Raw genomic sequence first — 27,099 nt, 5'->3', positions numbered from 1 at the left:
GTTAAAGTCTCATTAAGATTAAAATCTATTTTTCGAGAGACCCGGCCAAGAGGGCAGCATGCAGACAATGCATATATGTTTCATGCAAACAAAACGCATAATTTACACACAATTCAAAGACAGTTTTTAATAAACAAAGTACGACCACCTGCTGTGACAAAATACCAACTGGTATCACCTGATGGACCAGTCCGTACCGCTATACGTGTACCATTTCAGGCGACAACGTGGTTTGAATTGATCTGTTAAGTGAGCATCCATCAAGAGAAGTGGCCTATATCCAAAGAGTGGAGCGTTGATGAGAAAAAAAATAATCCATTTCATATTTGTTCTATTTTGTCTCTGTTTGGGGAGGACGCCATGTTTGTAATGTATATATTACCTCCCGTCAGGGTGAACCATCTGGGTTAATTGCAATGCTCTTAATGGACTGCACACTGACACCCAAATGATGAGTGATGGACTTCTGCCAAGTTATAGAGCTGCCCGCACCAGGTCTTTCTCTCTCTCTCTCTCTCTCTCTCTCTCTCTCTCTCTCTCTCTCTCTCTCTCTTTCTTTATCTCCCTCTCTCTCATTCCTCTCTCTCAACCTTCTCTAATACTCTCTCTCTCTTTCTTTATCTCCCTCTCTCTCATTCCTCTCTCAACCTTCTCTAATACCCCCCTCTCTCTCTCTCTCTCTCTCTCTCTCTCTCTCTCTCTTTCTCTCTCTCTCTCTCTCTCTCTCTCTCTCTCGCTCCCATCTCTCTCTGTCTCTCTCACACTCTCCGTCTCGCCTTCCCTCTCTATATCAAACCGCCCTCTCTCTCTCTCTCTCTCCTCTCTCCATCCTCCCCTCCTCCTCCTCCCTCTCCTCCTCCTCTTCTAGAAGGCTGTGCTCTGCGGGCTCCGCGCTCACAACACCAGGCTTGGCTCGACGTCAGCGTCTGTGCAGCAGTGCAGCATAATGGGATCGTAGGCGAGCCGAGGTGCCTCTCACACACAGGGCTGCTATCGCGACCCTCCCCTCCGCTTCCTCGCACCGCTCCGACCGTTCGCACCGCTGTACCCCGTCGCCGAACACACTCGTGCGGATAGCGCATAGCTGTGCCCCCCCACACGACCCCCGCCCACCCCCTTACCCCCACCACCTCCCCCAAGAAAACCAACCCAGCAGCCCTATGTATGTATGTATGGGGCCCCCACTGGATTTTTTTTTCACCTCTCGACATGGATACCCCGCCGTCCCTTGAACTGGGGGCTGGTTTCTTGGCGCAGTGAGGAGAGGATCCATGCCGGGACTGCTAATGGATTTAGGGAGAGCGCGAGTGACCATGCCGTGATCTTGCACGACCGGAGAGAAGAAATCCGCGGGAATCAGAAGCGTACGGGGGGGACTACCACCACTGTGCATTTTTTGACGAACAACATGAAGATTACCTCCCAGCTGGTAAATAGTCTCGTTTTCAGGTTCAACCTCAGGCTTCTCCCGCTCCTGCTGCTGTTTCTCGGATACTCTCGCGGGATGCCGCACGTCTTAAGATTCGGTAAGAGAGGCGACTTGTTGTTGAGGCTTGTTGCCTTCAATGGAAGGATGTGTGTGTTTACTATGACGGCTGATGTGTGCAGACCTTGGTGCCATGTAATGCTCCTATCTTCCATGACTCAATTGCACGAATGACTGTATCCTAACATAAATACCTCCATAAGCTATTCATGGGTCTGTTTTAAAGAGGGTTGTTTATTTGAACATGCCTGCTCATATGCTCCGAGGAGAGTAAGTAGCCACGAGGGTTACACGTTAAAGCATATAGTTAAACAATATATGGGCCAAATATATGCTTATACCGGCTGTGCAAGCTGCACTACCGGTACAACTTCGGCAAATGTTTCCAGATAGGCCTCTATCCTCGGTTTGCACACTTCCAAACTCAATATGTCTGTAAAAGTCTGCGAATAGGCCCACTGCAAGCAACAGATAGCGCTAAATGTGTGGCACACGGCGATGCAATGGGCATCACCATACATGATTCGTGCACCTTCATCTATACTAGCATTCTCTGGATGCCTGATCACAGTAGTATAGATGAAGGTGAATGAATCAAGCATTCAGAGAATGCTTGATCACAGTACGGTGTTTTAAACCGCTGACACGTCCGCCCTCATGTCTCCATGTAAACACCTCCTGTGTTTGTGGGGATCAATCACACAGGACGCGAGGCCAATCGACGCGCCTCCCGGTCTTCTCACTCCGCCAGCATCGATTGGGACCTCACTGGTTTCAGTGATCTGAGACCTTGCGTTCAGATCCCTTTCTGGGGGTCTAGCCTTGCTGTGTAACTTTGCGTTCCCCGTGCTGACACGCAGCTCGCCTTCGGTGTGTCTGGGACTCGTCTTTTTCTGACAGCAGTTGTTATCTAATGTTGACAGCACCTCCTACCAGACCTCACGCCGTCCCCGTCCCCCCGGGGGCCTGCAGGTTTAACAGTCAGGGCGAGTCTGCAGAGAGCCACCGCCATGGCACCGGGCTGTGCTCGAGTCCCGGTCGCCTCCTGCTGCGTCCTCCTGCTGTCTATGGTTTCCCGCGTTCCAATTCCCCCGTGTTGCTGTCTCGGTCTCTATCAGAGCCATGGCTGTGTTAAAGAGCCTGTCCTGAGGTAGCCATGCGGCTATATCTCAGAGAGAACCGGCATGTGACCGGCCTCAGATTTTTGGCTTTCGGGCTTTACAACGCGTCTGCTGGACGTGTCATTCGCTCAAAGCGTAAAACGCGTGAACGGCACCAGAGACGTTCGGGCTCTTGGCTAGTCTGACTGTTGCTATTTTGACACATTCACTTGACAATGACAAATATGTCTCTGAGCTCCGCGAGGGACGAGGCAATGTGTCCTCTAAAGCTGCGAATCTATCCTGATATGTGGCTGTTTCTGCTGCTGCGTGGGCCGCGTGTGTTGGCTGAGGGAATAAGGACATCAAGTGGATGGAATATAATGGCTGGGAGAGATGTGTTGTGTGAGTGTGTGTGTGCTCGTGTGTGTGTGTGTGTGTGTGTGTGTGTGTGTGTGTGTGTGTGCGTGTACGTATGCATGTGTGTGTGTGTGTGTGTGTGTGTGTGTGTGTATGTGTGTGTGTGTCTGTCTTTGTCTATTTCGTTTATTTTGCATTCATATTTTGCATTTTACATTTGTATCCAAAGCACGCAAAGTAGTAATGAAAACCAAACCCCTACATTTGAAATTGACAAAGAAACAACCGGACAGTGAACAGAATCGGAATCACACAGTTAGGTAAGCACAGCATATTTATTTGTCTCATATCTATTTGACGTATTTATTAGTAATTCATTCAATCATTCATTCATTCAATCATTCAATCAATCATTCATGCTTGCCTGATACATCAGAGGCACATCACAGACCCCCTCACAGAGCCCTCACCAGGCTACCGGCCTGCTCCCATACTGTACGGGCAGAAGGCGCGTGGCTCAGCACAACGGCCCAGCTGCTGCTCACGGGACAGGAGGCGGCTGCACGGCTAAATGAAAAGGTCAGCTCCCCGGGGCCTGCCTGTCCCTTCCCCCGCCTTTCCGCGCACAGCACAGACCAGCTCCGCTCCGCCGTGGGCCTCGTCTTTGCGGGGCTCACGGTAGGCCATTGTGCCTCTGCTGTTCTGCCTTGTCACACACGAGACCTTTAAGCCCGATTCAGAGTCCGCCACCGTGGACCCTTCTGGTGGGCGTGCACGCACGTAGCCGGTGGAACGAGAATGGCGTCCCCCCTTAAAAAAAACACGCTCCCCGCAGACGTTCACGGAGCTCCTCGTCGGTGTTTGTATTCAGGCTGGAGGAGGAAGCGACCTCCTCCAGCGGGTTTTGTTGCTGCGCCGGCCGATATAAACCAGGAGTCTGTGATTGCAAACATCGTTTTTCCATGTAGTGGGGTGAAAGTCAGCAATGTGTATGCGCCAAGCTTTATGTCTTGTTTAGTTTGTTTATTGTTGATCCCCCCGCCACCAGCTGATATACACATCGAGCAACAAGTGCGCTCTGTGGAGACTGTTATAGCCCCCAGCATCTCAATCTGATTGATTTATTTGGATGATAAAAATGGGCCCACCGGCCGCACCACATAAAAGTCTGCATAGTTTGCCGGCTTCAGATTGAGTTACAATCGTAAAACAGATACAGGCTTTTCTTTTTTTTTTATCATGGAATGTACTTAAAAACATGCTTGACAAACACAGTCTACGGTTTGAATTGTGGATGATGCATGAGGAGCTCTGTGCTAAAAGGTCCATCTTCACTTGGGTTCAGCCATTTAGTTTGAATGCATGGCAGTCAGGTCACCTTCACTTTGTTGCCATGAATGCATCAAAAACACAAATATAAATATAGCTTTTGCTATCCCCCCCCTCCCCCCAAATGATTATGTTTCTATTAATTTACTTCTGCTGGAATATAGTTCACATGCTGATATCATTCTTTTTAAGAAGAGAAGGGGAAAATGTTTGATTAAAGTTTGCTCTGCCTGAGGTGAATTGCCAAATCCCAAACATTGTGATAGCTAGTGTGTGTGTGTGTGTGTATGCGCGTATGTGCGTGACTGCCTGCCTGCGTGCGTGCGTACGTGTGCGTGTGAGCATGGTGCGCGTGCGTGAGCGTGCATGCTTGTGTGTGCCTGCCTGCCGCCTGCCTGCCTGCGTGCGTGCGTGTGTCCCTGCCTGCGTGCGCGCACGTGTCTGTGTGTGTGTCATCATGGTTGTGAAGTGAAACCGTTATGAGGACGGTATTTGAGCGGCGGTTCCATGCTGAAGAATAGCCCCGGACTGGCTGAGTGCTAAAGTTAATGAACCCTGTGTATACAAGCACCTATCTCACATGGAAATAGCTTCAACACACTGTCAATATCCATTCGCCCAGATTGCATTTCCTACTATTTGGTAAACAAAAGCACAGAGGCTGGTGTGGACACGGGGCACACACACATACGGTGTCACCACTATGATCTCATTGGGCGTGATGAGTCAGTGTGTCCTTCTGAGCCGCTTTGATTGGGGATTTTTTGCAGCAGGAAGAAAGGAAGTTATTCAGATGCCTGAGGAAGGAACAACAAGGCAGGAAGGGGACGGGAGTAAACAAAGAAAGACGCGGTGCAGATTGACGTTGAGATGTTTTAATATCCGTCACCGACGGGGGGGAGCGGTGATGGTGTTAAGTGGCAGCGGCGGAGGGGAGGCATGGAGGCACCAACTGCTTCCACATCACAGGAGGAGGAGGAGGGTCCCAGGGCTGTCTAGCACAACGCAAAGCATTGTTGACTCACAGGATGTGGATTCTGTCTGCTCACTTCCTGCCTCCCTGTTTAAAGCCATTTCAATATGGAGGGGTATAGGGACAAAATGTACTCATGAGCTAGTACATTTTAAACAGGAGCAAGAATTTCTGTCCCCTGCTGGAACACAAAAAATAAAACACACAATGGTGATTCATCTCCCAGACGAAGATAGCTCCGTTGACTTCACACAGTCCCGGTATTCTTCCGTCAGATCGCCATGACGCCTCTTCAGCGTTATAAATGGTGCAGGCCACCGCTCAGACCAGCTCTTATGCCACAGGTCATCGCTATGACAGGTAGCCATGGCGACCCTACTTGTTTTTCAAGCTAACCAGAGCTAGCTCTGAGCTCTGTGGAGCGGGTCTCATGGTTACCGCTAACAGGAGCCTACTTATCCTGATGGACGAGGCACAAGTTGGATGGATAACCTTTGGGGAGGAGTAAATTGTATCCTACCCATCGCGGATGAATGCTGTCTTATGCAGGGAAAAAACCCTGTTGGTCGCATCTTTGGCAAAGTGGTTTGGAAATGTTGCTCTTAAAGCCCTCCTCTACCATCTTACCGTAGGTCTGCTCTTTGGTCTTTAGTTATGACTGGCTCTCCTCCCTTATACATTAACCCACCAACCATGTAACATTTGGACCAATAGCAGACAGGAGAGTTCCTCACAGGGAAAATGCAAAGCTGAGTGCTTGTTGCATATCAACATTTAGTCCATTCTCTAAATGCTAATCTAAGCTCTGACAGGTCCTCATATAGTTATGGGAGTAGGAGGGGCTAAACGTATTTCATGATTCAAACCATCATGAAATGATTTTAAAATATGAGAATATATTGAATTCCTCAATTTCTGCTGCTTCTAATTGTTTAACACGCGTGACAAGCATGATAAGGGTCACTCATATACACTATCGATTCTTTCTTTAATAAGCAGTTTCGATTTCCTTGTGCACCTAACTCGGGAAGGGATTACGTTCATATAGGCCCTATTGATTTTGACAGGATGGAAATATGAACATATATAATATGGGTATGGACATAGGACTATTGTCATGGTCACATGATTACAGTCATGTTCACATGAATATAGTCATGGTCACATGATTATAGGCATGGTCACATGATTACATAGTCTGGGTAGCCCCGCCCATTCTGCCGGCGATTTGAGTTCGCCCTGCAGAAAGGTCTGGAGAAGAGCAATACATTTCTTTCTAGTTTCGATACGTTTCTGCGGGAGCCAATCACCAAGCTGGCTTTTCCCCCTGGCGCGCTATTGGCTGGTTCGTAATAATATTCAACAGCCAGATAAGGTATTGTCAGACTGAATTAAATGAAAAGACTGATGACGGGTACATTCAAGGGTAGAGGGGAAAGGCAATTCAAAGAGAGTTCTCTTAAGCGCTTTTTATTTTATTTTCCTTGCTGGATGGCAGGCTGAATTATCAGTGTGCTGGGGACCGGTTCTGAATTCGGAGGAATTATGGATAACACCCTGTGTCCTGGCCCGCCGCCAAGCCTGTTCACGGCAGCAAAATACATTTTAAAAAGGCACAAAGCTGCTTAAAATATTCATGTGTCACTTGGCAGCCACCGTAGCTTATATAGAAATATGAAACTATCTCCGCTCCACTTGGAAAATAATTTTCCATGGTTTAAAAATACCCACAGCAGGTTTCAAGAACAAAGAGGGGATCTGACTGCCATTTGCATGCAGCACCACACTATGGGCTTGAAGCGGGCAAATCTATCTGGATGGATTTCTAAAACATGTTTACACACCCACACTCTTTGAAGGTCTCGCTGCCATGCCTCAGTTCACAAAGGGCATGTTCAGTGGAGATTAGTAGGCTCTTCTTCAGACTTTGGGAAATGGACGAGGTGTGAGGTGTAATAGCAGTGGATAATAAGTCATCTTCCATCACGCAGCTCTCAGTGTTAATTGTCTTTATTTATTTGTTTGTAGTAGTAGTAGTTATAATTGTCATTGAAAGTTCATTGCATCTATATATACTCTTTCAAAACACATAACGTTGTGTGTGTGTGTGTGTTTATGTGTGTGTGTGTGTGTGTGTGTGTGTGTGGGTGTGTGTGTGTGTGTGTGCGTGTGTGTGTGTGTGTATTATTAGCAGGAATAGTAATAGTATTTGACATTGCGGTTTTAATTGCTAGACTAGAGTCTAATTGGGTAATAATGGGTTAGAAATTACTAGCTTGGCGTGCTACGTGAAACAATTAAAAGCTTGTTTCAAGGTTCTTTGAGTTCCAACAACACTATTCAAACAACTTATTTTTTTCTCTGCCACCAGTGCGACTAAATCATCCAGAGGAAATTCTGACGTGTTTGGGAATGGAGGGCACAATGTTTCTCCCCTTCCACATAACAGATCGTTTAGTGGGCCGTTGGCTGTTTTTCACTGTCCCCAGCCCTTCGATGGGTCAGCGGTTACATGGGAAATGTACAATTGTGCTGCAATTTATTCCAATCAATCCCAATGAAATCCAAGGCCTGTCCGTTAATCAGTGGTGGGAGGAATTGCAAGGCCAGCCATGTTTTTCTCTTTGTTTTTTCGTTTTCTTCCAACTGATTTTTAGTCATAATATTTACTCTCAAGCCCACATGTGAATGTGGGGAAAGTCAGCGTTTTCTAGAGGTTAGGAGTTGAACGCAACAAATGAGATTCGGAAAGAGTTAAATATGGAGAGTGTGTGAGAGAGAGCGAGAGTGCGAGCAAGAGAGGGCGAGAGAGAGAGAGACACTGGGAATGCTGCAGAGACAGACGATGGAACATAAATAAGTGTGAGGAGGTGGCGGTTGAGGCGAGCGGATAAAGGCGTTAGATGGATTAGTTTGCCTCGGAGGAGCAGTCTGTTGGTATGTCCACCCTCAGATGGGATCAAGTCGCAGTCTATGTGTTGTTATCCTGTTGTTGTTATCGCCGCCGCTTGATACAAGCAACAGTATGGAGTAAGAGGGGGACTGTAGCAGCTCTTCTCCAGGCCTGCATACGAAAACAGCCTTCTGATACACCGAGGTATGCATATTGATGAGCCAGACTAGGATACAGAGAGAGAGGGCGTGAGATACGGAGGAGGGAACGGGACGGAGAGGGAAAGGGGAGATTAATGCATAATCTATAGAGAGACAGAGAGAGAGAGAGAGAGAGAGAGAGATAAAGAGAGAGGGGGGGAGAGACAGAGAGGAAGATAGATAGAGTAAGAGAGAGAGAGAGAGAGAGAGAGAGACAGAGAGAGAGAGAGATAGAGGGGGATAGGGCGAGAGAGAGATTGGTAGGAAGGTAAGGGGTTATCTTTCAAGCCAAAGGCATGGAGGTTGCATGGGTTAAAATCCATCAAGGATACAGCAGAATGGATCCGACATGGTTCTTCATTGACAGAGCTCGCAGACTGCTGTTAATGAAGCAACAACGATAAGTTGGATTTCGAAACGGAAACAAAAGACAAAAAGATGGATTTGGTAAAAGAAAACAGTGAGAGGGATTTGGTGTGATTGTGATGGTGATTATGAGTCTGAATACATTTCGCAGATACCCATGGACTAGATCCAGTAGTAACCCATTGCATTGTCATTTCATGCTTGTTTTAGCCCCTCTTGGTGTAAGTTGTGTTGTTGTCTTCTGCATTAATCTGCCACTCCTGTAAACACAATTTACAATCGATATAATCCAAGTGAATGTGTTGGTGGCACTCAGCAGTATTACTGAGGTCCCATGCGTCTGCCCATTCCTGGGGCTGTGTTGAATCTATTAACGGTAACAAGAAGGCCCGATACACAGGCCTATACAGCTACCAAGATCTAGCTGATGTAACCTGCCATTGACATCCACACAATGTTGTCTGTATAATTGAGCAATTGATATATATGCGCCTCCATTTGAGTACTTTCAATTATCAACACAATAGTGGATGAGTCAATATATTTACACACATACACACACGCACGCACACACACACACACACACACACACACATACACACACTCAGAACCAGACACACAATTATTTGTAGGTCCTCATTATTTCCTGTTAAGTATGTGTGTGTGTGTGTGTGTGTCTATATGAGTGTGCCCCAGAGTCTGCGCGTCGGGCGCACATGTGTGTTTGAACGTGTGTGCATATGCACGTGCGTCTTTTTCTTTTTTTTGTGGGTGCCTTTTGCTGTGTGATCCAAGGACACGACGGAAGCAGGAGGGACAGTGATGTGTTTGCAAACTCCTAAAAACTCCCTGCTCTCTCTATGGCCCTGACACTATCATGGCCTGCATCTCAAGGCAATACCATGCAGAACGTCCTCCTTCCCACCCCAATACCACCACCAAGTGGTGGACAATAACGAAGTACAAGTCATTCGTTACTGTACTTAAGTAACTTTTTAGCGTGTCTGTACTTTACTTGAGTATCATTTTTTTGTGAGACTTCATACTTTTACTCAACTACAGACTACAACTACAACTATCAGATATCACAAATAGAAAACATTGTATTCAGAGTGTTGTTTTTTTCTATTTGAGTGTATAAAGGACATAGCAAGACATTGGAACTACATTACACCAAATTACTTTTACTTTTGATACTTAAGTATATTTTAAGCCAAGTACTTTTATACTTTTATCCAAGTCTACGTTTAAAGGGATTACTTCCACTTTTACTAGAGGAATATTTTACACTAGGTATCTCAACTTTTACTCAACTTTTACTCAACCACCACGCGTCACAACCACCACCTGCCCCGACCCCACCACCACCAGCACCACCACCAGCACCACCACCAGCACCACCACCACCCCGACCCCACCACCACCAGCACCACCAGCACCACCACCAGCCCCACCACCACCCCGACCACCATACGTCACCACCACCACCACCACGCCCTTAGAAGGTTATTGACCAGTCAGGATCAAGCATTCAACAATGCTGAGGTATATATTCAAAAGAGTCAAATGGAAATATGAGGAGAGAGGGAGGAGAAGATGAGAGGAGGGGGAGGGGGGAGCAGAGAAGAGTGGAATGGAGCAGACAGGAGAGGCGATAAAAGGAAGGAGAGGAGAGAGGGTGGAGTAGGAGGGGAGGAGAGGAAGGGGTATTAACGAGGAGGTGGAGGGGAGGGGGAGAGGAGTGAGATGAGAAGGGGAGGAGAAATGGAGAGAATAAGCTTTTTGGGTGTATTTAAGTTTGTGTGTGTGTGTGTGTGTGTGTGTGTGTGTGTGTGTGTGTGTGTGTGTTTATGTGTGTATGTGAGTATATACATGTGTGTATGCGTGTGGTTGTGTGTGTGTCACCATTATTAATGGCAGGAATTGTCGATGCCACTCAATTACAGCCCATCATGGCTAACTAGCTCCATATCCATCTACTCTCATAAACACACACACACAGAAACACAGAAACACACACACACACACACACACACACACACACACACACACTCTCTTCATTATACCCACAAACACACACAAGACATGTCATGTATGGCACACTAGGACAAACTTCTTTTGATTTCTTTTGTGGCCCACCTGTGTCTTTAGATTTGGGTGAGACAAAGAATCCAATACACCCCCCTCCCCCCCCCACAGACACACACACACACACACACACACACACACACACACACACACACACACACACACACACACACACACACAGATACACAAACACACACACACACACACACCATTGGCCTCTTCCTTTTTCAGATACGACACAGAGCCTTGGTTTCAGAGCACAGCGGGGTGCAAGTGAATGTGAGAAAATACTGAAGGGAATAACACACACAGCCGATCCAAACAGCGCTCTTCATTTTAACACCAATTTGACAAGTCCTCTTGTTGCATCTATCGAGATACACGCGCGAAACCGCCATATTGGTGTCCGTTTCTGCTTTTGCCATGGACACATATAATTAAATAACACATTTTGCTTCTCTTCCTCCCCAAAAAAGAGGCAAGCTTCTGGTTAGGTATTTGGTTGGTGTCATTTAATTTATTCATGTTTTTCTATAAAACACATCACAATTGTGTTTTTATCTTGGCTGAATACTACATGTAACGAATGGCTGTATTGAACAGGGCTTATTGATGCTCACATGCACGTGCTAGTGGTGGTGGTGGTGGCGGTGGCGGTGGTGGTGTTGGGGGTGGTGGTGGCGGTGGCGGTGGTGGTGTTGGGGGTGGTGGTGGTTGTGGTGGTGGTAGGTATATGCAGCTGTCCATTGGGGAAGGCCATCCATTCAATCATTTAATTAAGTCATCTCTTGAGGTGTGTTTATGACCTTTATCTGCCTCCAGTGACCTCTTTTATTCCCTATCTTCAATCTCTTGCTCTCTAATTCTTTGAGCTTTTCCCTCTCTTCTCTCTCTCTTCTGTATCTCTCTCATGCACTCTTCTGTTCATCTCCTCTGTTTGTCTCTTATTCTCCTCTCTGGTTATCTTAACAGGCCAGCGCTCTGTGTCTATATGGGGCACACAGGCCCTGTTCAGTCTTTTGTTCTGACTCAAGTATTACACAATATTGTCGTCTCATATCACCGGGTAGTCTTTAATAGCCCTCGTGTTTCCTTTGTCTTTCCTCGTTTGAAAGTCCTCCTGCCTGCTCTGTTACAGATAGTCAAGGTGATTGTTGACGTTTGGGTCCGTCATTTGAAAAAAAAACAGAGTTTGATTAATATTTGTAAGGTCGGGGCGCCCCGATGGTTCACCAGGTAGAGCACGTACCGTTATGGCTCAGTCCTGATCGAGGCGAGTTCGATTCCTGCCCGTGGTCCTTTGCTGCATGTCTGCCCCTCTCCCTCCCATATCTTCCTCTCTATCTCATCATAAAGGCCAAAAATGCAAAAATACATTTAAAAAATATGTGTTTATATTTATATAGTACAGAGCTCCGACATTTTTTTGGTAAATTGATCAATAGAAGAATCCGGAACATATCTGTCGTTACAATTATCACTGCACTTTTTTCGAATTGTGTTGAATGTAATGCAGAGCTAAATGTGGATGGGAGACATTAAGACCTTATCTTTGTATGTCGCAATATGCCAATATCGCAATAATTTACCAAATATGGTGTTTATACTCATCCCTTTGATCTACGAGAGACCATGTCATGTAAAGAGGAGTCTGATAGACCCCTGAGTGGGGATGATTGGCCGTCATAGAGGGAAACCAAAGCCAGGGTTTTCACTCTCAATTATGCCTGGTAGTTATGTCTAGTGCATGTGTTCCTCCGTTTACAGTTATTATTATGATTAATGTTTGTACTTTGACATGCTCTGTAGATAAGGAGAACAGAGAGCTGGGAAGAGGGAGGTTGTGACGTTTGGCTTATTTTAGACTCATTTGTGCAATCCCTTTATTATTTAACAAAACTAGTTTCACCTTAAATTATTTTTTATCTGCTGCAGTGTTATCTGCGAAGCCACATATTAATTAGGACCTTCTGTTATCTCTGTCTTCCCTTTCCAGTTGTGCACACCTGTTGCCCGTTAACGCATGTTTCAGCCCTAATGTAATTAGTATGCGGCCATACTCATTATCACAGGGATGAAGTGATACCATGTTTAAAAAGGCAATTTTGAAGCGTCATTGTCTTGAACCAAGGGAGGAATTAAGATCAACCAACAAATACAATGTTAATGTAACATAATGCAGTTAATATAATCACATTCTTGAAATAAGAACAGCCAGCATTAACACAATAAAAAAAAACTGAGTAGAATAGAGCAGAATAGAATGGGTGTTACAGATAGTAACTCGGCCTCTATCTATAATGAACTCACCATTGCTATGTCATCTTAGTAAATTAATAATGTATTTATTTCTGTTCATTGAGCCTATCTCTGAGGTGCTATGACTTTCTCCCCCCCTCCCTTCCCTCCTGCAATGTTAGTAAAGTCAGCTTTGCACTGCTCTACGTTACAGGAGCTGCCTGCTGAATTAATTATTGACCTTTTGCTAACGTCTTCCCGCCGCACCAGTGAGCAGCTCTAGTTTTACAACCGCTCTGATCAGCATTACAATGAGTGGCCGCAAGGGCCCGTTTCACAGGTAAGGGGAACAGAGAACACGACTCTGCAGCGACAGAGGAGGGAGAGAGGGAGAGAGAGAGAGAGAGAGAGAGAGAGAGAGAGAGAGAGAGAGACCGTCTCCCATATCGTTTGCTCTGAATTAATCTGAACATGCATTAAACATCTCTTCCTTTTTTTACAAAGGTCAAAGGACAGGCCCTTAAAGCATGCTTAAATAGAGGTCGTCAATGTAGAAGTAGTCATTTATATGTGTGCTTTTGCACCCAGGGTTACCTTTGACAGACAGAGCAGCTACTAACACAATTGTTAAAATAAAACGGAAGAGATTGAGCTTCGACGGCCGTTCTTCTTTCTCCCATCATACTTTGAGGTATAGTATTTTGACACTTGATATGATTACTGTAAACCCCTATGGAACAACAAGGGAATATCTTCTTGTTCTCGTCGCATGCTTTATCTCTGGAGGGCTGCTGGGAACAACATAGCAACCCAGTCCATCTCTGCCTGGCTCCTATTTATTAGCAAAGTCCCCACTGTAGAATAGAGTAGACAGATTGTTGTTCTTCATCGTTTTATTGTATATGTTTAAAAGACTCATACACCATAGGTTGACATGCCAGCAAACATACTGAGATAAATATGCGTAAGTTTACTTACATACACACACGCCCGCACACACGCGTGTACAGATACACACAGTGTAACACACAACAAATATAAAGACATCAACGCTCGCTCTCTCTCTCTCTCTCTCTCTCTCTCTCTCTTTCTCTCTCTCTCACTCTACCTTTTGCTGTCTGTCTATCTGTCTATCTGTCGGTCTCTCTCTGTCTGTCTGTCTGTCTGTCTGTCTGTCTGTCGCTCTCTCGCCCTGCCCCTCTATCTCACACTGACACACACCCCCACAGCCACGTTTTGCTCCGGCCCTGCTCCAGCCTGCGGTGGATAATTAGCATCTCTCTCACATGCTTAGGCTTGATTAAAACTCACTGTACGGTGAGCAGTGCTGTGAGGTAGCCATCTGTCACCTGTTGACGTCACCGCAAGCCCAGCCTCTAGGCGTGGTGACACAGACATACAAACACACACACATGCATGCGGTCTGCGTGCATGTGTGTGTGTTTGTATGTCTGTGTCAGCACGCGCAGTGCCGATGCACATGCACTCTTGAAGTGCACATTTTGATGTGGGTGGATGCCAGCAATGCTTGTGTCAATATTTAGTGCATCTACTCCCGTGTATGTGTGTGCGTGTGTCTGTGTGTGTGTGTGTGTGTGTGCATGTGTGTGTGTGACTGTGTGTGTTGTGTGTGTGTGTGTGTGTGTGTGTGTGTGTGTGTGTGTGTGTGTGTGAGAGTGTGTGAGTGTATTTGTGAGTGTGCTGTCGACTTTGGTTGATTCATCTGTGTCCTTAAGACAGAGCTAGGTTAGGTTCATCCATAGAGGCCTTAAAGATTTGGGTACGAAGGGGATGTTGATTCATTGGTGCCTTATTTAGACACAGAGTACCAAGGGGTTTTTGTATGCAATAGACAAGCACTTACTGCGATTTCTATGCTTCAATTTATAGCACTAATTATTTTCCAGCTTTTAGCAACTGCATAGACTAAATGTATGAAATATTATGCTTAACCAAATGTATGAAATGGTATTATAATTAATGGATGTAGCGCATATAAAAATATGGAATATGAATCATCATGTAAGGCTCAGCCAGAGGGTATCATGTGAAGTATCCCAGCTGTGTAGGCATGAGTCCAGAGCACAGGTCCATGTAAGGTTCAACCAAAGTGGATGGTTCAGATGGAGTTTACTGCTCAAACTGAAGTGGAGGTTAGTGTAGCGGGTTGCAATGAATACGAGCAGGCAGAGGTGTCGTCCCTCAGCGGGAGATCTTTTTTATTGTCTTTTATCGAAAAACACAAATACTCGAACTATAACAAAAAGGTCCGTTCCGAGTCGTCTCTTGTGGATTCGGGTATATTCCACTTGCTCGGGATCTCGGCGGTCCGTTCGCTCCTGGGTTTCCTTCCTCACTACAACACAAAGCAGGCACATAAGTACACACTCCCTGATTGGCCTGAGTGCGGACACCTGCTCGCAATCAGGTCCAATCCCCCCGCCCAATCCCGTGTGCTCCCAACCTGCCCATACTCCCCCTGCAGGCCAGACGTCGCACGTCCCCCCACAGTTAGACCAAAGGGTTCAAGGAGAGTGTACCGCTAAGGCTAAGTAAGATTTGCGAGGGTAAAAAACTAAACTAGCTGGTGTGCAGATTTTCATCCAAACCTAGCTCGAAACCAGCTGAAGGGCAGTTACTTCAGTATTTATAATAAATACAATAATAAATAAAGCTGTGTAGGTCAAGGTTGACAATCCATAGAAAAGGGAGGCAACTTAGATATAAAACTGAATTAAAGGAGCTGACAAATGCAGAATAATGGAGGAATCCAAGCCACGGGGACTACATGGAGGACGTCCACCCAGACTCAGTGAACAGAAGAAACTGAACTTGGAAAAATCGGACTCGGAGCTCGGAAAATTTGAAAGAACTTCTCTATGAAACACTCTACAAAAACTCAGCTCATCGGTAGCAAGCCTTTACCCCAACCCGTAAAGGAAGGATTCCTCCCGTAGCCCTTCGGAGCCACGTAGGCCACCTGCCATGGGACCAATTGAATAGACTATTTCGGCCGCAAGCAAAGATTGAGATCCTATCTCTTTTCCCCCATTCCTAAGGACCACCAACCCTTTAGAGAGAGTTAGAATTCGATACCAAAAATAGTAAGAGACTTTGATTTTGAACTAGATAATCCCATTATGACGGCATATTACTAGCCGTTACAGCAGTTTTTTTATTACTCTTTTTTGATAGTTTATTTCGCTTGCTGAAATGTTCCAAATATTAATCCTTTAAATAAAACTATAATCAACCAATCCATTTCTCCATCAATCAGTGAATACCTTTCTAAAGAAGATTAGAATAGCGCTTTGTGATCAGTCAGCAGAATCAGTATAAGCATCGTGGATCTTAGAGGTTACTTAGTCAAGTTCGAAGAAACATATCCCTAGAGTTGGTTATTTCCAAACTCTTAAAGAATCCCAGGGGAAAGCTATCCCACAGACATGATCGGCAGCCAGACCCTAACCAGGGTTAAGCTCAGGGGTAGGGCGCCGAAGCAAGCGGGGTAGGTGTCTGGATAAAACGATAGTTAGGGGCTGGGCGAGTGTCCCCATCGACTTGTTAACAACCGTTACAGGACAACAGGTTTCGCTAAATCCACCTCCCGTGAGGCGGTATAGTCTACGGATCTAACAGTGTGTGTGTGTGTGTGTTTGTGTGTGTGAGTGAGTATGCGAGGGGATGGTAGGAACTGTGAATGATAGAGAAGTGAACAGAACGGCACAGAGTCAGAGGGAGATTTGTCAACAATTGGGGAATGAATGTCTTGTTCCTCCAGGGTGTCAGTATACATATCTACTACCAAACCTTTATTATACTGTTATATTTGAATTCACGTGCTACGTAATCAAACCAGTATTCAATCTATACTGATGTTGGTTCAAAATGGTTGACATAAGTCACCAATGATATGAAAATAAATAATTTTCATAAACACACCTCAAGAGATGAGCGCTACGAGCAGTTGGCATTGAGCAACAATTGCTCATCAACTAAAGGTTAACCAAGTTTGTCAAAACACTAGATAAATAGCTGATGTTTCCCATTCGATTAAATCACAAGGCCGAAATACCAAGCAAGGCAAAATCGTCTTCTTTGGTTAACCGTGTTTAACCTCTGTGACCATAGCTTAGCAATCTTACTTTTTTCATATTCATAATGTTGTTTTGTACGGAAGGATAGTGCATGATTGCAGATGATGTGCTTGTTAATGTGTTCTCTAAACAGGTAATGTAAATGTAACTGTAAGGTACAAGTTGAGGCTCTACAGGCCACAAATGGATTTCATGTGTGTGTGTGCGTGTGCGTGTGTGTGTGTGTGTCTGTGTGTGTGTGTGTGTGTGTTTGTACTTCAACGCTCTCACTGTGGACGTGTGATGGTTTCGGCAGAGTAGTTCAATCTCAACACTCTAAAACATAACAGCACTCTCCCCGTCTTCCAATGTTTCTGTAAGTACCTGTTTGATCTCAAGGCCTTTGTCATTGTAGGGGAGAAGGTCTGTGTGTGGGTGTGTCACACCCACACACACAAACAGACACACACAAACACAAACACACACACACACACACACACTCACACACCCAGACACACAAACACACAAACACAGCCGCACACATAAAAACACTAGCACACTTCTTAGTATTGCCTGTGAACTTCTTCCTTGGCTGTCAGGAGTATGAGAGCTCGGAGACACGAGCCGCCGGGGACGTTCAGCGCCGCGCAGCTCCTGTGGAGACGCGTTCACAGTTTGCCACAATTAGCGCAACAAAAGAAGTCGGTTTGACAAACGGCAAAAAGTGTCAACCGGCAGCTTAGCACATTTCACCCAATTCAAAACGAGTCCCTGGGTATAAGTGGGGCATTCTGACGAGGGAGGTTGCGTTTTGTTGGAAATTAAAGCTAGCCCGACAATTTAGCGCAACACGCCCATTGTGAGAATTGTGCGATTATCTTATTTTGGGGGTCAGATCTGTGCTTGTGTGTCGGAGTTGTCTCATTATAACAGATTGATGGGATTGATCTTCAAGCAGTCTGGGATATAGTCCTCTGGCCAATGCCAGAGCGTGGCAGAACTTTGTTTTGTGTAGTGAATGCCACCTGTGTGGGCAGAGGCTGCTTCTCATGCCATCAATACCCTCTGTTGTTTCTGAGCTGTCAGCCTCCATTAGCCTCAGAGTGTGTGTGTGTGTGTGTGTGTGTGTGTGTGTGTGTGTGTGTGTGTGTGTGTCTGTTTGTGTATGCATTTGTGTGTGTGTCTGCACATGTAAGCATGCAGGTGTGTATTCAATATGAGTGTGTTTGTACATTTGGACGTGTGTGTGTGTGTGTGTGTGTGTGTGTGTGGGTGTGTGTGTGTATGTGTGTGAGTGCGTTTGTGTTCATGTATGCTAATGCATGTGTGTACGTGTGTGTGTGTGTGTGGTTGTGTAACTGACACCTTGTAGTTTAGCCTAAGGCTGGCAACAGCCTTCTGTAAGACTCCATCCTAGTGTTTATCCCATTTTCACTTCATTCCTTGGCTTTCTGTCCACACTGAAGGTCCGTGTATTGATACCGCGGTCCTCTAATCTGCGGTCCACGCAATAGAAACACACGTCAACAGACCAGCTGGGGAAGCTGGATCCCCAAATGGAGGGGGTGCAGATTAACGACCATAGCGCCGACCTCTCTCTGCAGACCACAATGCATCACACCCGTTCCCATGTGGTCCTTTTTATTGAGCTTGGAGGCTTCCTACCTGCTTCCTGGCAGCCTTGAGACTAAGTTACAAATGTAATGTATGTACTGAAGAGGTCTGGGAGGGGTGAGGGTTGTTGAGGATTAAAGATTGGGGGGGGGGGGGGGGGGAAACTTTGAGCACTTGTAGCAGCTACAGGGTTTCTCAGCTGTTGCCATGGCATCCACCCTGCCTACCTGCCACCCCGGCCTCCCCTTGTTGGCCATTAGTCACCAAGACAGGCTGTCTTCACTATCTTACCATCTTACCCCCCCCGGCCCCCGTCCAGCCCACCCCCACCATATCCACCACCAACACTTCCACCAGCAGCAGCCTATCAGCCAACGCTGCGCTCCAAACCCGACCTAACACCACCTGCTATATATATAGATGAGGGGGAATATCACCATGGCAAAGCAAGCGTCTGACCCGTCCATGTCCTGTGAGACCCCCCCCTCCCTGGGTGAGGAGACGCTGTCCACTCCGGGGCCACGGCGCTCGCTCACATTCAGCTCATTCTCAGGGAATGACGTCCCGTGGTCAGAGCAGCATAATGATTTATAATGTGTAGGCTTTCATTCACCGCATGCCCTTGATTATCTGTGTGTGTACCCCTTTAAGAGGGGGGGAGGAGGTGAAAGAGGGGGAGAGAGAGACCTGGGTTGGGGGATTGAAAGAGAGGGAGAGAGAGAAAGAGAGAGAGAGAGGGAGAGAGAGAGAGGGAGAGAGAGAGTGAGAGAGCAGGAGAGAGAGGGGGGGAGAGAGAGAGTGAGAGAGCAGGAGAGAGAGAGAGGGGGGGAGAGAGAGAGAGAGAGAGAGAGGGAGGGGTGGTTGTTTTCTATGACCATCTTGCCAGGGGATACAGATCGGTGCACACTGTTGATCAGTTGCCCTTTAATCTTCTCCCTGTGATAACGCATAATTCATACTGCTGATGAGTGAACCATGTTTCAAACCCACACACACACACAAACCCACCTACTCACACACATACACACACACACACACACACAGACACACACACACACACACACGTACACGCCTGCTGATGACCTCAGCCCTACCACATGCACCACGCTGTAATTCACAGAGAAAACCGGCCCGTAGGTAATACTGAGTGTCCACCTGTATAGATGAAGCACTTATAAAGATAATGTCCAGCAAAAGGTACCAAACAGGAGAGTGCGGGTGAGTCATATCACATGTGCCATAGAGGACAGGACAGTTTTCATCCTCATCCTCCTCATAATCACCGTCACCTTCATCCTCCTCCTACTCATCATTATCCTCCTCATCGCCTTCATCATCCTCATCCTCCTCCTCATCAACCTCCACAACATCATGATCCTCCTCATTCTCCTCCTCATCATCATCATTCTCCTCATCATCGTTATCTTCCTCCTTCTCATCATGTTCTTCATCATCCTCCTCCTTACTATCGTCCTCATCGTCCTCATCACCCTCATTATCTTCATCACCCTCATCATCCTCTTCACCCTCATCATCCTCATCCTCCTCATCATGTTCATATTCTCATTATTTCTTTCCATGATGAATATTATATCTATCCCATTAATCCCGCGCTCTCTAACCCGCTAATCCATCCAGTCCGCCCAGCACCAATCCACCCTGAGCCCTGCTCCAGACTCCTGGAGAGGCTGGCTGAACTCTGCTCATCAATGAGTCGCCCTGGCAGGGTCGCTGTGGCCCAGCCGGGGAGGCCCTGTAATAATTATCTAGTAGGTCAACCTGACATGATTTCCATCATCTCCTCTCTGTAATGGCGGATACTTAAAGGTCCTGCTCCGCTCAGGAGAAACGTGACATTCATCGTGGCGAACCAAAATGGCAGCAATGTGTAACATGTTGGGGTTGTGTTTCGGTGCTAAGCTCGCGGTCTTAACGCTTGAGCTGGGAAAGCTTAATTTGCGTAAATAATTACAATGTATGAAATCACTAGTGTCGTTATGATATAGGAATGGTTATATTAATCAAAATTAAAAATAGAAAACATTTTAGATTTGCATACTGTCTGCATGGTGATGAAAAACATGACCCTATTCTCTTCATGGGGTTAAATAGGGATGAGTTTCTTTCTTCTTTTGGTTTTGATTGGTGTCTAATGGGGTAGGTAGTTAATTCTATCTTATTTTTGCCACAAAAACATTCGGAGGCATACTGGTGGAGAGCGAATAGAAGCACAAGGTGAGCCACTAGGAACTGTATTTAACTTATAGGCCTGGTTCAAGGGAAAACAAAGACTTATATGTTGGATTACTCTTCGTGGATTAATGCTTGGACCTTTCCTTTAATGAAGTGTTTAGAGTTTCCATATGGATTACTGCGCTTCTAAAACATCATCTTGGGGGTATGGTTGGGTAGGTGTTGTGAATTTAATTGTATATTTCTTTCCCCCATTCTTCCCGAGATAAATGGGACACAGTTTGTGCAGTACAAAATTGAAGGTCTGAATATTGTAGTGTGATTTTTAAATTATTGCCCACACCAGAATAAGTAGCTCAAGTGGTCGTCTTTTGATCTATTGTGAACGAGTGTTGTAAACTACAAAGATAGGAAGGAAAGGAAAAGCAAAATGCTTTTCTAACACTGATTCAAGTTTATTTATTTATATATAGACAGTATATATATATATAAGTATATATTTTTTTTATCTTGAGAGACTCCTGTACAACCTCTCACTCCCTCCCTCTCTCTCTGTCTTTCATGCTCTCTCGCCCTTCTCTTCCCTGCCTTTTCCCTCCACTCAGATGGTGTTTCTGCATTCTGTAGACCTCTCTTTTCACTTGCTCCGTCCATTTTAGAGTTTAATAACTACCCTCAGGGAGATGTTTTTATACCTGCCCCTCTTCCTTTTCAATCTCCCCCAATCATCTCCTGACCTTGGTTTCCCGGGCCTTTGCACCTGAATCGATAGAAGGGCTTTAATATTGCCTCTCCACTTCTCCATTTATTTATTTATTTTTTACTTATTTCTTGCGTAACTACAACAACGCACTTGTCCCCTTTGTGAGGATGGGAGCGGCGGACTTGTGAACTCCTCGTCTGAGTGTTTCTCAGGCTTTTGCACTGTTTTCTTTCATGTATTTTCTGGGGCCCGTTGCTCAGTCATTCTCTTTTATGTTGGATTTCAGTGGCGCTGCAAATCCTCCACTGATGGTTAGGCAAATTGTGGATTAATGTAATGAATTGTTGATGCTTTTGGTATACATAGGCCTATATATATATATGTATAGTCTACTGATGAAACATAGCCAGTGTAATTTCCACAATTTATTAGCTTTTGGGATAAGATATTAATTTAATAACAATATTTAATTGAATCTGCATACAGCGCTATGCAGCCAAATACACACCAATATGCCTGGCTAGATACAATTTCTTTCTGATTTACCCACAAATGTAATAAGTGTGAAATAGGGCGTGGCACCACTTGTGGCCACATGCTACACGGTAAGGTTGCTATAGTCTATGGTTCAAACTTAACCAAATACATAGCCTGATAGTAATAGCTGCTTTTCAAAAGAAAACCGGAGATAATTATATGTCAGAAGCAGACTAACAAGGTTCAATAGTAACCACAAGAGTAATGAGATGCAAAGATAATGGCAGAGAAAGCACTTATTAGTGACCAATAACATCAAAGAGATGATATTCATTCTGATGGTCTAATTCTTTCAACGCAATCACACATTTACCTTGCTGTAAAGATCCTCTTGTTGTTCTCCGCTGTGCCGTCCTTTTGCTTTCAGATTTTAAGATGTTTTCTCCTGAGGGCTGTTCTGTTTCATTCCTCTCATTCTGCTCCTGCCTAATTTAATTTGGTCAATGAAACACAAAGCAGAATATTGAACCTTTTCCGTCAACAATGGAGCACTAAAGACAGACACCCAACCTTGTGTGAACTCACCCCGCTGACCTGCTTAATTGCCTTGCTAACTACGTGGGCGACTGCCAAGGAATGCCAATACAGGAAGCTTCTACAAACTAATCGACTAGAGCTGTATGTTTTCCTGTAGCCATTAGGGTCATGTAAAAGGTCCAATAGGTCAAGAAGATATCCGACAAAGAAAATGTTTTGCAACTACTTTCTAAAGAGAGCTGAAATGACCAGCTATATGTGTATATATATATGTATGTATGAATGTGTCTTTATGGTATCATCAAGTACCTTAGCTATTACCTCTTTTAGAAATGGCATTGTTAAGGGAATGTCTGAGCATTTGTCCTGTATTTGAAAGTTTTCCCGGCATGGTCCGGGAGTTTACACTGACCGAGGTAATATATCGTCTTGATTTCGCACCCCAATGTCCCATCCAGAACCCTACACATATTGGGGGTTTCATTTTCATGTAAATGCGATTAGACGGCATCGCGGTACCAGGGGCCGGACTTAGGTAGAGTTGTTGACGGTGTAAAATGTGCGATGTTCTAGCTGGAGAGACGTTGAAATCCGCGAGCTGCTGACCATCATGGGAGAGAAGGTGATGCAGATACACTTAACGAAGACGGTGAAAGATGGTGCAATCTACGAGAAAGTGGCCGAGGAACTTTCCTTACGAGGCTTTCGTCTGGATAACAAACATCTGGTCATCAAAATAAAGAATATGTTGTCGCTTTTGCAGTTGTAAATAGTTAATCGCGTTTATAGCCTACACTCAGATGTAGTCTACTCATTCTTGCATGTGAGTGGCTTTTTAAAAAATTAAGCTAATTATTCTAAAGACTGGACCAAGAAAGCTCCTTGACGAAGGGGGAATATACCCCACGGTATTACACAGGCAAGACAGGGAAACTAACATATACCGCAGTGACCGTACCTGCATGGCAGTGTAAAAATAGCTATGACTGATGTTAGTTTGTGATGGTATTTGTTTGTCATTATATTTCTTTTGTTCTACGTTTCCCCCTCAGGTGGAATATTTGAGTCCATCGAGAGCGGCCCCTCGGGAGCCGAGGAACTCGCCTTTAAATTTGCCTTGAACACGATCAACAGGAACCGCACCCTGCTCCCCAACACCACCCTCACCTACGACATCCAGAGAATCAACATCTTCGACAGCTTTGAGGCCTCCCGCAAAGGTGAGCCCGCCGCCCGCCTCGCGCCCCTTCAGGTAGCATGCTAACACATGCTAACACCAACCAGGGCTCTCTCTGGAGCGAGCGGTTCCCTAGACCGTCGGGACAATCTCAGAAAGGTTAAAGCACTCTCACCAGTCACCGTGGAAGGACCGGTCAAAGCCATGTAGCGTTGAATAGACTTTTCTGTAAGTGTAAAAATGAAGTGTATTATATGAGAATATGTTCATCTATTTTTTTGTATTAAGGTTTTTATACAGCCTACTGTAGTGGCATACTTTGAACATGCCTTAATTTGCATTGCAAAGCAAATACTAAAATCGCCCGTTACATCAATGTAGACATGTCACATTAAGTTAATTGTTATGGTTAAATAGTAAGGAAAAAGGCTTGGACTAAAATAGTTTTGGATAGTACCATATCAAGCTCGTATCCATTTTCCTAACCAATGAGAAGAGGTTCTAAGTTGGAATTCCAGCCGTGGGCAGGGTTACCTTGGAGCTGACCTGCTATATACCAGGTCTGCTCCTGGTCAGGCTCAGAGCCTTTGTTGCCATGGTAACTGAACAGAGATAAGTCTAAGTTTGGTATCTGAAACCAAAGATTCCACCAATCACTGAATCTTGACTTAACATACGGGGTTATCCTGGAACGCCAGCTTCTTGAGATGGGCCTTGGGTTTGTTCTTGTTATGTTTTGCTTCATGTGATTTTAGCATTCAATCATTCAATCGTGTTTTAAACAGGAAAAACACACAATGTCTTGGCCTTCAACGCCCCTGGATGTTTTTTGTTTATTTATTGAAAGGATACCGTTGGGCTTTTTAAGTGTTAGCGCACAGCAAAAAAAAAGCAAATGCCCATAAGACCTTAAATTAATTAAAAGTAAAACACAGTGCTGCCATAAAAAGAGAAATTAATTACATAGTAGTGTTGGAGTTTGTTTTGTTACACAATTGGACTCATTTCGGTCTGTCGTTACTGTGAGTTTCCAAAGCACAAAGAGCTTATTCGTTTTTCTAACTACAGAATTACAAACGGGGCACAACAAAGAAATGTTAAGGCTAAGTGTCATGAATAAATCATTGCATTGCTTGAAGCACTGATACCATACTTTTTATTATTAATATAATTTAATATGATGTGATAAGGCCTATATTACATATAATATGTTGTGGGTTGTGTGTATAAAAAACAAAACAAACATCTCTCATCATCTCTCTCTCTCTCTCTCTCTCTCTTTTTCTCTCTCCTTCTCTCTCCCTCCCCCTCTCTCCTCACTAGCGTGCGACCAGCTCTCCCTGGGTGTGGCGGCCATCTTCGGCCCGTCCCACAGCTCGTCGGCCAATGCGGTGCAGTCCATCTGCAACGCCCTGGGCGTGCCCCACATCCAGACGCGCTGGAAGCACCAGGTGTCCGACAACAGGGACTCGTACTACGTCAGCCTGTACCCCGACTTCTCCTCCCTCAGCCGGGCCATCCTGGACCTGGTGCACTTCTTCCGCTGGCGGACGGTCACGGTGGTGTATGACGACAGCACCGGCACAGGTACTGCTGGAGTCCCTCATACCCTCTTCTAGTGGTAGTGATGAGAGGCTGGGACAGGTACTATGGGAGTCCTTCATACCCTCTTCTACTGGTAGTGATGAGAGGCTGGGACAGGTACTACGGGAGTCCTTCATACCCTCTTCCAGTGGTGGTGATGAGAGGCTGGGACAGGTACTGCTGGGGTCTCTCATACCTTGTTCTAGTGGTAGTTATGAGAGGCCGGGACAGGTACTGCTGAGGTCTCTCATACCTTGTTCTAGTGGTAGTTATGAGAGGCCGGGACAGGTACTGCTGGGGTCTCTCATACCTTGTTCTAGTGGTAGTTATGAGAGGCTGGGACAGGTACTGCTGGAGTCTCTCATGCTCTCTTATAGTGGTGGTGATGCTGATGCCCAGTCTGCTGTGATTGGTCAGCACGCCCACTCTGCTGTGATTGGTCGAACACTTTGCACGTGTGTCTGCAAACTCACACCCCCGAGAAGTTGTAAACATTGCGGATAGCCAATGTCTGACATCACACTATTGCGCAAATAAAGTTTGATGTAACAGTCTAAAGCAAAGGGAAAAGTCGAAAAAGCATGATATCACCCCACAGTCCTGCCATATTTGTTTGTTTTCTGCCACGATCCCGATCCAAGTCAATTTTTCACTTTTTGCAGATTTCTCAGTTCTTAATCATCAAAATAATTCAGCTGGACTTTTACTGTGCAGACCTGGAAATGCCTGCTCCATTGTCGATTGATTTTTTTTATATGGTTTGCAGTAATAAGCCCCTGGCCGGCCAGGAATATAAAATGTTGCTTTTCCCTATCAGATTAGGTCAGGAATTTGTAACCTTTTTTCTTGGTTTACAAATCAATTGCTTACTGTCTAGCCTGCTTGTTTGGCTCTTCCGTTTGAGTGAGCAACAGCCTCAAACATATAGAAAGACAAGAATAGTACAGTACCCAGAACGCCCCAGTGTGAGATGTACAGATTAAAGCCATGTAGAATTACTATGCTTGAGGGGCGGATAACTGCCATAAATAACACACTCAGATTGTTATTAATGATCGCTATCGTGGTTGCCGTGACGATGTTCTGCTTGATGGGAGTTGGGGAGTGCATGGCTAAACTCGATATTTGCAACATTGGGTAGTAGCTACATTTAGGCTTTAAAGGAGAGTTTGTCTTCAAATCACCGTAGCTTCAACAATAATAATCAGATATTAGTTTAATTCAATTCCGGATTTTCTCCTGCAGAAATCCAGCAGCGACAAACTGGCATTTAGTGTTTGCGAATCCACCTCTGATTAAAATACGGTTAGCGTTAACAGGCTAGATTCTCCAACTCGAGTCACCAGCGCTATCATTTTGCGGCTGACATTTGATCACCCATGTTGCATATTGAATCTAAGAATACTGCAAAATATCTAGGCAGCTTTCACAATGAATTATAAAGCCTGTTATAAATATCATAATATTAATCAGATAATTCAGCTGATGGATATATAAATATAGAATTCACAGAGTTTCTTCATTGGAAAAATAAAAAAAGCGTCAAAGGGTTTTAGCCTGTATTATTCCATAATGTTCTTGAATTAGACAGTGTAGAGCGAACTTGCTCTACACTGCTGCGGCAAATTGCAAAATGGCATCAGGAATTGCATTGTCCTGACGAAAAGAAAAGAGCTTCAAAAGGACACGATTCTCTAAAACTTTT

The 27,099-nt window shown here is 45.2% G+C and overlaps 1 protein-coding gene across 1 annotated transcript in view; it reads left to right on the top strand.

Annotated features, from left to right (window-relative positions):
- Positions 1 to 1,408: 1,408 nt before the first annotated feature.
- Positions 1,409 to 27,099, top strand: part of LOC307087726 (glutamate receptor ionotropic, kainate 2-like) — a gene marked incomplete at both ends in the record, with an annotated part of 67,939 nt that continues 42,248 nt past the window's right edge. Inside the window, 3 exons of the mRNA XM_079753360.1 lie at positions 1,409 to 1,526; positions 23,686 to 23,853; positions 25,134 to 25,397. Of these exons, the coding sequence (XP_079609486.1) occupies positions 1,409 to 1,526; positions 23,686 to 23,853; positions 25,134 to 25,397 (550 nt within the window). The remainder of the gene's footprint in view (positions 1,527 to 23,685; positions 23,854 to 25,133; positions 25,398 to 27,099) is intronic.

The sequence above is a fragment of the Pollachius pollachius genome, assembly GCF_949987615.1.
Source record: "Pollachius pollachius genome assembly, chromosome: 16".
NCBI classification, from domain to species: domain Eukaryota; kingdom Metazoa; phylum Chordata; class Actinopteri; order Gadiformes; family Gadidae; genus Pollachius; species Pollachius pollachius.
Note: the sequence above shows the minus strand (reverse complement) of the source record. Positions and strands in the feature narration are given on the sequence as shown.